At 25.1% G+C, this 15836-nt stretch overlaps 1 protein-coding gene across 1 annotated transcript; it reads left to right on the top strand.

The window, feature by feature from the left end:
• Window positions 1-449: 449 nt before the first annotated feature.
• On the top strand, window positions 450-12036 carry LOC136973757 (Krueppel-like factor 4). Its single transcript, XM_067268510.1, has 2 exons — window positions 450-716; window positions 10753-12036. The coding sequence occupies exons 1-2, from the start codon at window positions 615-617 to the stop codon at window positions 11566-11568; spliced, it is 918 nt and encodes a 305-aa protein (XP_067124611.1). The 5' UTR covers window positions 450-614; the 3' UTR covers window positions 11569-12036.
• Window positions 12037-15836: the final 3800 nt, after the last annotated feature.

The following is a 15836-nucleotide window of genomic DNA, read 5'->3' as shown; positions in this document are numbered from 1 at the left end:
TTTTAAAATAAATTTCATATATTTAAAAATATTCTAAATAAGGAAAGTGTTTTATTTTCAGAAAATTACATCATTAAGAACAATCTTTATTTTATTATTGTCCTTTCAAAAATAAAAAATAAAAAAATAAAACTAGAAAAGATTCCATGCCAAATTCTTAGCATAAAAGTCCCTTAAACAAGTCAATTAAACAGGATTAATTTTATTTAAAAAATATAAAAATTCTGTCTTAATTTAAATTAATAATGTTTTCTTTAGTTTCGGACATTTTTCATTACAATTTCAAATTAAATATTTAATTAATGTCGAAAATCCGAATCGGTTTCTAAGAGTAGAGTCGACTTCATAACCCATACGTCAATATAATGCATCGGGTTAACTTCCAAATTCGTCCACTAGAGGGCATGACGGGTGAGGTACCAGGACGAAACCAGGTGATAAGAAGGTACGTTAGACAGTTAGACAGGTGAGAGAAGGTAGAACGGAACAGGTGGCCTGTGCTGTGTATGGGATATCTTACTTTTGTGTATATCGTGTGAAGTCAACCGTTCGAGTTATTCTGAGCAAAATTCCTCCTCCAAAATTTTTGGATTTTTATCTTCCGTCCTTCATTTATGTCAATTAGCACAGCTGTACTTTTACCCCAAACTGGGGACCAAATTGGTACTGGATATCGTACTGGTGCACCCTCTGCGGACATGTCCGATTTTCATGATGTAAGTAACAGATTTACTTCGAAGTTTTAACATTAAAAACCACGTCAATTTTAACGCTCACTCGTCGTATTTTATTACTTTAAAGCTTATTTTTTTTTTTACATCTTTTTAAAGTTTATAAACATCAAATTTCAATTCAGTAAAACAAAAAACTTGCTTTCAATTACCGATTTTACTTTAATTACATGTGGAAATCTTTTCATTTCCTTGATTGAATAATGCTTAAGATATTTTTATGAATTTTTCCTTGTTAGTGAATGGGTTAGTTTTAATATTTTTAGTTAAATGTTTATATAAAAAAAGTTTTTAAAAATAAAAAAAAATTGATATATTAGCTTTATGAATCGCCTTTATCTATGCAAAGAATAACATCAAGTTATTAATAACTTTGCAAGGAATAAATGTATATCAATGGATATAATTCTAAAGCACGCAAAGAATTAAGCTCCTTTGACCTTGAAGAATTTTTTTTTCTATTTACTTTTCTCTTTCTTTTATTTATTTAAAGATAGAATAAAGCCATAATTTTCAAGACTTCTCTTCAAAAATTAAATTCTTTTATAAAATAGCTCAATTATTAAAAAAATAATACTAATATTTTGATAAAAATTTTAATTTTTTAAGCTCTTAAAAACCTTTTAAAACAATTAAATACTAAATTTATACTTTAAAAAAACCCAGTTTTAGTGGTGACTTATAGAGATTTCATGCTTAGTTAAATCAAATCTCGTCTTGATATTTAATACTTAAAGTGGATAAATATAATATTTAAAATTAAAAAAATAATAATAAATAAATAAATATATATTTAAAGGTTTGTGTTGCTAAACTGGTTTATGATTAGATAAATAATAAAATATAAAATGTACGTTACTCGAAATTCGTTCATTGATTTGCTTGAACAGTTCAAGCATTGGATGCTTGAACTGTTCAAGCAAATCGATACTTTTGTTAATGTTAAGTGACGTATTATTATAATTAGATTTAGTAGAAGAAAAATTGATATTTCGTAATTACAAAACCTGTTCGAGTAAATTATAACCCGATCGCGAAGTTCTCAACTCTTCGGATGTTTAATACTGCAACTTGTAGTGTAACATTTTCGTAGTAAATTACAGGTAATATATTATTTAAATTTATCGTTAAAGTGTTATAAGTGAAGCTTGAATTCCTAGTATTAAAAAAATAATAATAATTTTTCCTTGTTGTTAGATAATCATTACGAATGTTGCATGCAATACTTTTACGTATTGCATGTATTGTATTGCAATTAAAATGCTATTTTTATTGGTTAAAAAGTACGAAATTGTGTTAAATCCAAGCGATATTGCTTCATATATATATAAAATTAAATTCCCGGAATATGTTATAAAGGATAAAAATTTTCTTAATTTTCATTAAGATATATTATTAATTAAAATTAAAACATTCGATCATTAAAATAAGATCACAGCGTATAAATGGAATGCGCGATGAGATGCAACGCATCGCTGGAGCTAGAAAATGTTGTAGATTCCAGGCATTTTCTTATTCAAAATATAAATAAATAGAATAAAAATGAAAAATGATCCGTCTGCATTTTCTATATATATATATTATGCCGTATAATCGCTTTAGAAGAAGGTTAGCGACGCGTTGAAAGCAATCGGCGCATCACTTCATCACTCGCAAAAAAGATTTGCAAATACAATTTATTTAATTAATTTCATCGATATACTCAATGTATTAAAATATCTATAAGTTTATAGTGAAAATTATTAAATGATTTTGATACTATGGACGATAATTGAAGAATTTTGGTGAATTTACGATCTATATACTAGAAGCGCAAAGCGACGCGACCACGCGCAAGTCGCACCAGTTTAGATCATCAGATAACTTTGACATCGAGAAATTATTGAATTAGTAGTTTCAATATTCAGCATTAATAAATGTATTTAAAAAATTGTTCAAATTAAACTTAATAAGATTATTATTACATTAAATTCTTTAATATTTTTATAGAATTAGAAGAAAGGGGGAAAAATTCTTTTACTGCTAAAAATGTAATTTCTAGGAAGTTTAGTAGCGTGTTTCAGAAAATATTAATTCTAGAAAATCTTTTGATCTGATTGGCATGTAGATTACAATCAAAAGACTTAGTTAATATTAATGTTACACATTTAAATTGTGTTTTTTGAATGATTTAAAACCATATAAAAATACATTGGGCAAAATATCAATAATAGAAATTGTATTTAGAGAATGTTTAATAATTAAATTTTAATTAGTTAATTAAGCTTTGAAATTCGAAAGATTTTAGAAAAATAAATTTTTTTTATTATATTTTTAAAACTAATATAAAATATTTCCCTCTGGCAAAAATAGCTCTGGAATTTGTAAATCGAGTAAGATAAATGGTTGCAAATTAAACAGGTTACTTTACGCTAAATAATTAATCATTTTTAATGAGAAAAAAAAATACATATCTTCTAGAAATATATTGTATTTTATTTAAAAATATATTAATAATAAGTGTATTAGTTATTAATTAAAATATTAATTGAATATTATATTATAAAATGTATTTATGTGTATAGATATATTGTAAAGTTTCTTGTTTCTTTAAGGGATTTTGATTGGGACATAATCAATGTTGGCTTGTCATAGTAAATGAGATGATTGCATGACTGAATAAATTGTTTGCGTGCATTGTTAATTTGGCAGTTAGAAGACTTCAAAACGGCAGCTGGCTCCATCGACAGTCGTGTCATTTTTACCTATTTCTCCTCCTTTTTGGGCTCCCTATCCCTTGCACGCGATATCCCCTTTGCGTGCTGCTTTTAGATGCATCTATCTGGAATGCTATCACTTCTATGATATATGGAAACGGAAACTTTAATAATGATAGAAAGTCTGCCTCCTATAGTCATCACACTATCTATTAAATCCCTCATTTTTATAGCTTTACTTCTAATTTTGGATCCTTTTATTGACGAAAAATATCCTTTAATGTTAGGCGTTTATATTGGAAAAAAATCAAAATTATATCGCGTTAATCTTGCTTTGATAAAGGTATTGAAGATGGAAACGATGGGACGTTCGCGCGGCTTTCGCGAATATCGCGTCGCTTCGCGGCGCAATGTTATAAATTCAGAAAGTTTAAGATTTCATATAATTATCATTTATTTTTTTTATATATATGTAAATTTTTTAAACGTATTTTTAATGCATTTTTTTTTTACGTTATTAGTATTAGAAGCCAGATTGTTTGCGTGCCGTGTCACGCGTCGTTCGTTTGCTAAGATGGCGTCGTTTACCGATACTGACAATTGTATTTCACTGGAATCATACGAAATATAAATAATCAAAGCAAACTTTATCGATATTCATTACACGTCATTTATTTTTAAAATCATTACTTTAAATGTTAATAAATTTTTAATAAACTACAAATAAATTAAAATTTAAATTAGCCTGTAAAAAGATTTCATTAATTGAATTTATACAAAAGAATCTGTTCTATTTAATATCACCATTTATATTAATAATTAGATAAATAGCATATTTTTATATTATTATTAAGATATAATTAATTAATATATTTAAAAGTTTGAGATCTTCAAGGACATCTTTGAATTTATTACCATTTAATTTACAATAAAAAAGAAGCTTTTGTACAGACATTAGCAAGGTAATTTTATATATAAATATTTCTGCTATAATATTTATGACAAATTTATAAATTATGCATAACAAATATTTCCTTTATTAGTTTTAACAATGTCTTAGTAAAACTTTCTTAGGCTAGATGAATAATCAATAGATCTTAAATAAAAAAAATGTTTGATACAGATGTATAATTTACAATAAATTACTGGAAATATAGTTTACAACAAATCATCAGGATATAAAATATACAAAGAGATTGCCATAGTTAATTGGGAATGAAAAAATTATCATAGATTATCAGCAATACAAGATATTGTTTACTACAGAGTAATCAGGAATGCAGAGATTATCAGGAATGTAGTTTTACCACAGATCATCAGGATATAATGCATACAATATATTATCATGTATGTACTGTTTATCAAAGATGATCACGAATATATTGTGTATTACATATTATCAAAGATGTTTAGTTTATATCAGATTACAAGATGTATATTGTAATAGCTTACCGGAGATATCAGGAATATTGCAGCTATGACCCTTAAAAAAGACGGAAAAATCAGAAAAAAGTTAAAAAAAATACCAAAAGTACAATAAAATAAGCAAATTAAATATAGTAAAACATTTAAATATATACTTTTTTTTCTTAAATATAAGTAATAGATGTATAAGCTTCATATCTCATTTACACTTCTGAAAATAACAATCTTTAACATAATTTTCGTGACTTAAGTTCATTTGAGATTAAGGATAAATTGTGTAATAGAATCGCATTCACATGCTATATATATTTATATATATCTTTGACGAGTAAAGAGCGATCTTTATGATGTACAACGATCATTACCATTAAAAATTAGCATTTATAACCACACCTATATTGATATTAGGCCGAAAGCTTCTCATCTAATTTCAAAACAATGGCCTAAGTTAAATGTGTCCTATTTTTAATCGTTAGTTCGTGCAAATGTTTTTAAACAATATTTCTATAATTATATTTCTCATATACACGATCGTGTACGATATTTATAAATTACCAATATATATCTATATGAATTTTAAGGGTGGAGTAACTTATGAAATTTATATAATTATCAATCGTGGGAAATTTTCGAGGCAAAGAAGAATATACAAACAGGATAAAATATATCAGGAAAAGTCTTACTGAATTATTGATGGCAACGTACCTTTTTCTTTTCGCTACATAATAAAACTATGCATAACTCATTCTTCTATGTACAATATATTCATTAAACTGGCCCAATGACCCGCGATAAAATTTATTTTCGTGGCTCTTTTGACGTCTATAAAATGAAGACTGTTCAGTATTTTATTGATCTTCTGAATATTCATCAATACAACTTGATAAACATACCTTATTTCAAGTGTATCATAACTTCGCGCGCGTCGCGTCGCGTAGCGCTACTACCGTATATATAGTTCCGCATTATTAATTTAAAAAAAACGTATCCATCTTATGCATATCTGTTGAGAAAAACAATTAAATTAAATATATTTTTAAGACAATACTTAAAGCTGTGAATATCTTTTATTTTATTTATTTATTTATTTATTTAACTTAGAGCGCGCGTCGGGATAAGCGCTTGTAACATACTTCACTATTAATGATTGTTTTTATAAATAAAATAGTTAAAATATTTAAAAACTTACTATTTATGTAATAGTTTAAGCATTCCGAAAAAGTATAAACGCGTAAAAAGTCGAATTTTAACAGTAATAAAGCAAAAAACGGGTTACTAACAATGCATTGCTACATACTTGGAGCGCGAAGACGTGACACGATGAGATTTGTATCTCAATAATCATCTATTATTATTGATTACTCATTCATAATAACTGATAAAACTTAATTCCTGTATTCGTATATAAAATTATTTATTGCTTAATTCCAATTTAAAAACAAAAATTTATTTCATAAACAACATTAAGTTAATAACTTCAATTGTATTACTATAATTTAAAAAACAAGATAATGATCTGAAGCTATAACAATGCTAATTATGCTAACAATATTTAGAATTGTCATGTAATAACTATAATCCAAAGTTATTAAAATAATTCCTTTAAATGTTTTTTAATAGAGTTCTATTTATAAGATAATAATAATTAATTAATAATTTATTTTAATTGAGAAGAAATAAACAGTCTCTGACTTTTTAAGTAAGATTTATATACATAAATTACTTGTAAAAAAATAAAGAATTAAAAAATAGATGAAAAATTTATTGTTTTTATATATTAAATTACATTTTTTATAGATATTTAATACCAATTTACATCCTTATAACTGCAACTATTGTTATCAGGATTTATCATTCAGGATTAAGTGAAGTGAGAGTAAAAAATGATGAAGAGATTAACATTAAAAAAAAATGGAATATGGAACACAGTATTTGTGAAAATAGATACTCGAAGACCCACAAATATATTTTTATCCAGATGAAGGGTAGTAACTTAAAGTACTTTCTAAAACCTCAATTTATAATCTCATATCTCAGGATTGATTTGAAAGAACATTTTTATAAAATATATTTTTAAATTATTTATTTTAGGATTATAAAGATATCTGATTATTTATAAACGTTCTTATTTTATAGGTTATTTATATGAAAATTTTAAGCAGATGTACCGTATTTTATAAATAAAGTAACGCGCGCTACGCCAAGCGACTTTTAATCGCGTCGCGTAGCGTCGCGCGCGTTTAAAAATTGGTATTTTCTCTCTGATCATCATATAAATTTATTGATGATTTATATATTTTCTTCATTCTTATTTTTTGTATCGATCATCAATTTTTACTTATCGATTAATCTATAGACGTATATAAGCCCTAAATACAGTCAAACCTCTGAACGTCGGCCACTAACGGAAACTAAAAAACGCCCGTTATTTACAGGTTATTTCATTTTTGTTATTAAAAAATGGCCGCTATTTAGAGATGACCGTTATTGCAGGTTCGACCGTATTAATAAAATCAAGGCGTGCTTATCATCATACATTTAATGATGATCTGTGATATAAATTTATAAGTTGTAATTTTTTATATTAAGCATTTACAAATCTAGTAACGTTCAATGAAGCTGAAAAAACTTATTTTTAATCATCATCTTGAAAATATAATGATGATAAATTTGTATCATTTCACAATTTGATTTCTTTTTACTTTATCTTCAATTATCCTATAGATTTAATAACGATTTATATCATAGAAAAAGATCAATTTTTTTCTCGTCTTTCAACTGATCGATCATCCTATATAACAGGATGATATTTTATAGAAATATATATATATGTATTGTTTCTATATAGGCCTAGATCATCATTAGACAAATTAAATAATTATCTAAATTATTATTTTTTCTTTGTAGATCATCCTAAAAATATATAATGATGATACGCATAATTTAAAAAATTCTATTTTTGTTATTGATCATCCTACATACGCGAATAATTTATTATTATTATTTTTTTAGATCATTATTCTAATCATCTCATAAATATGTTACAGGAAATATTTTATTTTTTCGCAGTTTTTTTCTTTCTCTTTTCCTATTGATTATCCTGTGGCACGAATTTATCATTATTAATTTCTTTGTTATACGTTTATCATTAATTAATAGTTTTGCAATCCTTTATAAAGTAACTTATAATATTTGAAGGATAATAGTAATAAAAAAAATCATCCTTAAAAAGTCGTATTAGAAGTCGAACTCACGTTTTCGTGACTTCAGATAGGGTGATAATCATTATCTGTTTTTATATCCGGAAATGAAACTCATCGTAATGGTTCTACTGAAACATAAAATATAAATTTATTCCCTTAATATATTATGTAGGTAAAAGCATTAATTTTAACATTTTTAAACTATAAATTGACTCTTTAAAAGTACAGAATTTTTTATAATGTACAGAAGATTGAAAAGTGTGTTTAACTGTTCACGATTCTAAATCCATTTAATTTATATAAAAATACTTCTTATTTCTATTCATTTTGAGGTCATCAAATTTACTTTCCTGATCAATTTTAGAAGCAAAAATATATATATATTTATAATTATTAATCAGTTATAATTATTTTTAGAATTTTTTTCATATGATGATTGATTAATCAAAAGAATTTTTTTCTTCTAAATCAGCAAACTAATCATGAATAGACAATAATTTATGCCATGATTTCTATATATATAAATACATTTTTTAAATATTTAAATTAATATTTTAAATATATTTAAGTTGTTAGTTTGAATATTAAATTGTATTTTTAGAGGGGGAAACATTTGTTTTGTTACTCTGAATCATTTATGACAAGCTTAGTTATGCTCTAAATATTATTATTATTTTTTTTTTTCTAGTAATAAATAAGATAAAATGTGCGAAATGAGATTTGTTAATTCATTAAAAGGTTCTCACAAGATTATTTTATAAAATAGAATAAATTTTTATCAATAGGATAAGTCTTTTAGATAAACTTTTCATCGACTACTGATTTGTGAGAAAGCAACAGATGTATTTTTTTTAATGGTAGAGAAAAAACTGTTGAATGGAAAAGTGGAACAATTTATTCTAAAGAAAAAACAGAGAAAAAACTATATCAATTTATGATTTTTATTGTTAATGTTATCGAAAAATATAGATAAGAATCTCTTTAAAGTGAAGAAAAAAACTGAATCCTTCTATGATTGAACTCATTCTCATTGATGACCTATTCTCCTAATTTTCAATTATTATTATTTTTTTTATTTCTTAATTACTTTCTACAAGATGATATTAAAATATGTTTCTTAAGTTTACAGGCTACTATGTTAATTTTAATTTATAAATTTTATGAATAATTTAATTTAAAAATTTTCCATGAATCATGGAAATATTTTATTTAAATTTTAAAAATGATCTGTAATGATAAATTTCAAAAAAGCAATAAATAAATTAATAATTCTTTTATATTTTTGACTTTATTTTTTAAATTACAATTCATTTTAAAAAACTGTTATATTTATTCTTTTATATAACTTTATAATTATTTTAATTTATTTTTTATATATAAATATTTTAATCCAATTTTTACATTTTTATATTCTTTACTCTTAAGAGAATAAAATAAAATTTTCCTACTATTTTTATCAGTTAAGCATTATAATTCACTTTAAACAATGAAAATATATTTTTTAATAAATAATCTATGTGAATTCATCTTAACAGATATAAATTTTACTTTTTTTTTTCTAACAGATTTCTATATGAATCTATGAATTATTTTCCTCTACACTTGCTTTAGGATAAATTATTTCTATAAAATTCTCTTCAAAGTTAACCTAATTTTTCTCTATCTTAATTATCTTACATTTTGATCTATTAAGGATAAAATATATATCCTGAATGTCTTTCCATTATACAAATATAGATTTTAAAAAATTTCCCTAAAAATATAAATATACACATTAAAAGCAGGAAATCATTCTGTAGTTGTATACAGTTGTATGGGTACTAAAGTAAATATACACATACAAATGTACTTGAAATATTCAACAAATATATGATTTTATATTTTAAATGTAACTCTTAAGTAAAGTAAACTACAATTGAAAACCTTGGAATAAAAAAACAAATAAAGTATCATTATAATTCATAGACATTTCTCTTCATATAGATTTGCCAAGGACTAATTAACTTTCTACCAGCATTTCTGATATGTCCTCACTCAAACAGATGGTTTTGTCTGTTTGTCTATCTACAAAACAGTCTGACCTTGATAACAGGTTGTCAAGATGACGCCATTTCCTGTGGTGTGATCCTAGTTCAACACATTAAATATTTTTTAATGGAGATTCTGAATAATAATATGTTTTTTCGCAACTTCTAGAAATAAAACTAAAATATTTCCTGTCAAATTAACAGTTTATTCTAGTATGAAAATTCTGTACTATTTTTATAAGAACGTGTCGTTTAAAAAAAGGGGAATATAAATATTTATTATGCGTTACTACTTGTACAAGATATGATGAATAGTACATCTATATCGAGTATAAAATTTGTTTTAAGTGTAAAACTATTTTTACTAATTTGACAGGATTCATATAACAAATAACTCGACATAGTTTTCTTTTATTTTATTGTATTTATATCTATACAACTCAGTTAAATATAGTAATAACAATAGTTATTCTGCAATTCAGATATAATTATATGTATAAATTTATATTGTAATGATTGGCATAGATCCAACACTTTACATATTCTTCTTCTCCCATCCCCCTTTTTAATTACAGTTGTTTAAAATATCAATAGTTTTTATTTAAAAATATGTTGTAGAGTACAGTTTTTTTTAATTTTTACTTTTAATTTAAATATTACTTTTCTTTAGATGTGGCAAGATATAGAGAGTGTTTTATTGGCGGAAGTGCACCCAACTGAAAATGCCCAAAAATCTCAGCCTGGTTCTCAAGAAATTTCGAACAGACGTCCATTGGTTCCTGTCACTTCGGCTCTTGTAGTGGGTCAGACAGTAGTCCAACAACCATCGCCATTCAGATACGAAGATCTTGATCTATTTCTCAATTCCGACACCACCAGTTTATATAGCGACGAAGGATCAGGCCAGGCAATCAACAAAACATCGTCTCAACGTCTGCCGTCCTGTGCCCAAACAGGGAGCATAACATGGAATACATATACATCCTCGGTATGCAATCAGATGTCACCACCAGCTTCTCCAGAAACTCTGGTACAGCAGAATTCTCCGTCCCAACCCACAACTGGTGTATCAACAGTTTTGAGAGTAGTCACTCCTCCTTCATCACCCCACCTTGCAGAAGCCCTATCGACGAGAAGCACACGAGTTTCTTACGTAGCCACCACCTCACCTGCCGAAAAACCGAAAAGACCAAGGAGGAATTTGACTAGAAGAAAAGTGACTGTGCACACCTGCACTCATCCAGGTTGCAGCAAGACTTATACAAAGAGTTCTCATCTGAAGGCTCATCTGAGAACCCACACCGGAGAGAAACCATATCAATGTACGTGGAAAGGATGCGGATGGAAATTTGCTAGATCTGACGAACTAACACGACATTATCGAAAACATACGGGTGATAGGCCATTTCAGTGCAGATTATGCGAAAGAGCCTTTTCTAGATCGGACCACCTATCGTTGCACATGAAACGCCATTCTTCTTTGTGATTCCCATCATCTCTATTCAAAAAAGGGACCAATTTTTCATAAATTCTAACTTCTGCATCTTGTAAATTGCAAAAAAATAATAATAATTAACAGTAATAATAATATTAATGATGATAAAAAAAAAGTTATTCGGATATTAAAATGGCAATACTTCGGTTAATTGATGTCATAGAACATTTTAATCTCATGATTAAATTCGAGTTAGACACTCGAACTGCACTTCGGACTGACATTTTTTTTTAATTTTTATTATTTTTTCTTAGCGAATTATTAAAAGGAAAGAAAAAAAATAGAAATTTTATTTTTTTATCACGTCATATATTTTATTGTATAGTCAAATTATTATATTATTTTTATTTTTGTCGCTAAATTATACATTGCATACTTATTTCTGTAAAATATATTTTATGTAATTTTTTATTGTACAATGCATCATAATTTGCATAAAGTTTATGGATAAGCATTTTATATCAATTGTTGTGAGTTATTTAATAAATAAATATATAAAAATATATTTATTTATTTAATCATACAAAATAAATTAAATAAACATAACACGAAATAATTAAAACAATTTTTAAAAATTTCTTTTAATACGAAATTCAATAAATTTTTAATTGAAAAAATTACATTAATTCTTTAATATTACATGAAATTTGAAGATATTTTTTTTAATTAAAAAAAATGTTTTAAAGTTTATTACAGTACTTAAAAAAAACTTTTTAAATTTATTTCTCATTCATGAAAAAATTAACTTTCATGAATAATATTCCTGTTTTAATGATGTCAATTAATAGTCGAATGTAGGATGATCTTTCCTCGACTTAAAAACCAGTTCAACCACCCACCTGAATTACTTAGCAATTTACAATGGTTTTTACCATAAAAGGAAATAAAGATTAATAGATATAACATGTATATAAATTAAAGCATACAGAGAAAAGTGTGTGAACTAATTCAATACTTAAAAAATCTTTTCAAGAAGTATAAATTAACTGAATTGCATTCTATATCTCTTCTTTTTTAAAAAAAAAATGATCTTTATTTAATTTTAAAATTAAAATTTATAATTTAAGACTAAATTCTTATATGAAAAAAATATATATATTTTAGAAAATTTTATTGAAACATCAACTATTTTTATTATTTTTCTTAAATAAATCAATGAGTTATGTGATTATTTTTATGTTTAAAATTAATAAAAATATTATTAAAGTTTAAAATATATTCTATCAAAATACAAATTTACATCTTAAAAGATGGTTAAAGATGTTCTTGACATTTAATTTATTAATAATTAAGAAGTTTATATAAGTGTAAACTTCTTTTTTAAAAATCTCATCATTCGATTATATATAAAATAATAAAGTAATTTTTAAAATTTAATTAAAAAAATATACATCAAAGTGATTGATACATTATCAATACTCTTTTCCTGACGATGATAAAACTAGAATAAATTACACTTCATAATTTATAAACGGAAAATGCTTTCAAGAAAATTAAACATGAATATATAAATAATTTCCGAAGTTTTAATTTAAACATATATTTAAAAAAAAATGTGGATAAACTAGCCCTTGTACCAGTAAGAACCTGTAGTATTTGCATACAAAAGAAGGCTTACTTAAAACTACATTTAGGACATAATGCTCCGAGAAATTTGAATATTATAACGACCTAAAAGAGCTTTAATCATCTATATGTAAATATTCGAATCTATTATAAATGCTTTGCTTTTTTTTATAATTTTATTTTGACTATTTACTTAAAATAATATATATTTTTTTCTTTTAACAAATTTTATTCTAAAATTAGTTCTAAAAATGTTTTATTTTCTCGTCCAAAATAAATATTTTACTATAATTTATCATTGCATTGAAATTTTTCTTTACTTATAAATATATTATTTTGAAATTTCACTATAATATTTTACACCAGACTTGCTAATCCGGCCTCTCAATTGTCCGGCATACTCCCATCAAAATATCTTTCTCGTATTCATGTTTATTATTTTTTTAAATGCTTTAGTGTATACTTGTAACATTGATAAATAAATAATTCCTGTGCATAATTTAACAATAACAAAATACAGCTCCAAAAAGGATCAGAAACAGAAGGGCGACGAGCCATTTCGTTTATTACTTTAGTCTTATACATTCAGTAATCTAGCATTCTCACTAATCCGGTGTTTCTGTGAGCGAGGAATGTTCGGATTAGCAAGAGCCTGCTGTATTTTAAAACTGCCGTATATTTTCTTTATTTTGTACTCAAGATTTGGGGTATAATTAATCAAATTAAAGATTTAGTACTAAAAACAATTACAATTTATTTATTTAATTAAAACAATATCAAAAGTCTCACCCTGATTTATACATTAAAGCTTTATAGAATTAGTATAACTTTATTCAAAAGTTCACATAGTTTACTCTTTTAATTTTATTTAACACTTAAAATTAAAAATGAAATGTGATGGCTTCGAAAAGTACACAGATGAGTCATAAACAGTAATTAGTTTTTATCCAGAGATACTGTTTGAATTAACATGGATACAATGACCGGGGATGTACTAAACTTAATTGAGATGCATGTCTTGACTATAGATAACCACAGATACGTAATGAGCGGGATTCTTTAGATTCACCTGGGGCTAACAGGGACGAAATCAGGACAAGTTGCGTAAACATAGTAACCGGATTTAGAAATAAACATCACTACTACAGTACTAACATCCCCCTTCTTTCTTGTACAACATCAATGCCAAGAGGGATGATACTCGAAACGTATTCAAAGCTCGTATTTATCTTAATATCTTTTTAATAATGATTTTTCTACTCTTGTAACTTCCTTTAATCAATGAGGCCGTCTTTTAGGATGTATAAACATATATAAATATATATACACCACACACACACACACACACACACACATATGAGGCCATCGATCTAAAGAGGATAACCGATCCAATACTTGAAAAGTAAAGATAATGTATACAAACCTATAATTCTATTGTATGTTAGGATTAATGTTTAAAGAAAAATGACATCTTAAGCAATGAGTTAATGAGTACAAAGCAATACTTGATACGTTTTTAAGCCATTAAAAAATTTTAAAAAATATATGTGATAGATAATTGAAGCTGTGTTTATCTCCATCTACTTACAAACTTTTATTTGCTAATTATAATAATTTTTACTCATTTTAATTCAATTTAGTAAATAAAATTAATTATATTTTACAATGTTTTTCTTTAAAACATAAATCACTAATTATTCTTTAAATTATAATATAAAATGTTTTTGAAAAAATTAAATTTTCATGGTTATAACAATGTTAAAAAACATTAAAGTAAAAAAAAGATCTCTATGACCTGACCGAAATAAGACCATTAATAATCTATCATTCGCATAGGCAAACTTATTTACCTTTAATTTAAATTTATTTCCTTGATAAAAATATTTTTTTTATTTATTTTTTAATGCATATTTATGCTAATTTTCTTAAAAGATACTATTGTTTTCCTTATCAAAAGGTTATAGTCCTGAGCATTTATAAAAGTCAAATTTATAGTTAAGTATCCAATAAATCTTAAGTGAAATATAAAATAATGTGTTTACTTCTAATCAAATTACAATTTGATTAAAAATTCGAATAAAATCAGAATTCTAATTTATATAAGAAAATCTTCTAATTTTATATTCTAAACACTTGTATAAATCATAAAAATATAAAATTAAATGCCAAATTCTAAATTTTATACCGTAAATTATTTATTTAAAACAAAAAAAACAAAACCCCTCTTTACACGAGAAACAAATTAAAAAATCATTAACATTTTATTAAAAAGGATAATTAAAATCACACTAACTTAATGAATTTAATTAATTAATTAATTAATTTTTAACAAAAGATGATTTATCATGTTTTTTTCTTTTTATTCAGAAAAACACCAACCCAATAAATATTAAATCGATTGATTATCATCATTTAGTTTTGGGATTTTTTTGAATTTTTAAACAATAGAAGCTACTGGGGATGCCTTAGGCATTCGAAGATGTCATCGTATGTTTTATGATTTATTATCGATCAAGCTTGACCGATAGCTGACCTTTCACCTTTGTTATTAATTAATAAATGTTTAATTAAATTGTTTCGCTTCCGGTTGTCATGATCTATAAACATAAAAATAAAAATAATAATATATATATTCAATTCTATCACTTCCAAATTTACAAATGAGCGAGTAAGTAAATTACTCATGGATGATG

Source organism: Centruroides vittatus, unplaced genomic scaffold (genome assembly GCF_030686945.1).
Source record: "Centruroides vittatus isolate TY-2023 unplaced genomic scaffold, ASM3068694v2 contig_329, whole genome shotgun sequence".
In the NCBI taxonomy this organism is placed as follows: domain Eukaryota; kingdom Metazoa; phylum Arthropoda; class Arachnida; order Scorpiones; family Buthidae; genus Centruroides; species Centruroides vittatus.
This window is presented reverse-complemented; position numbering and strand designations above follow the sequence as displayed.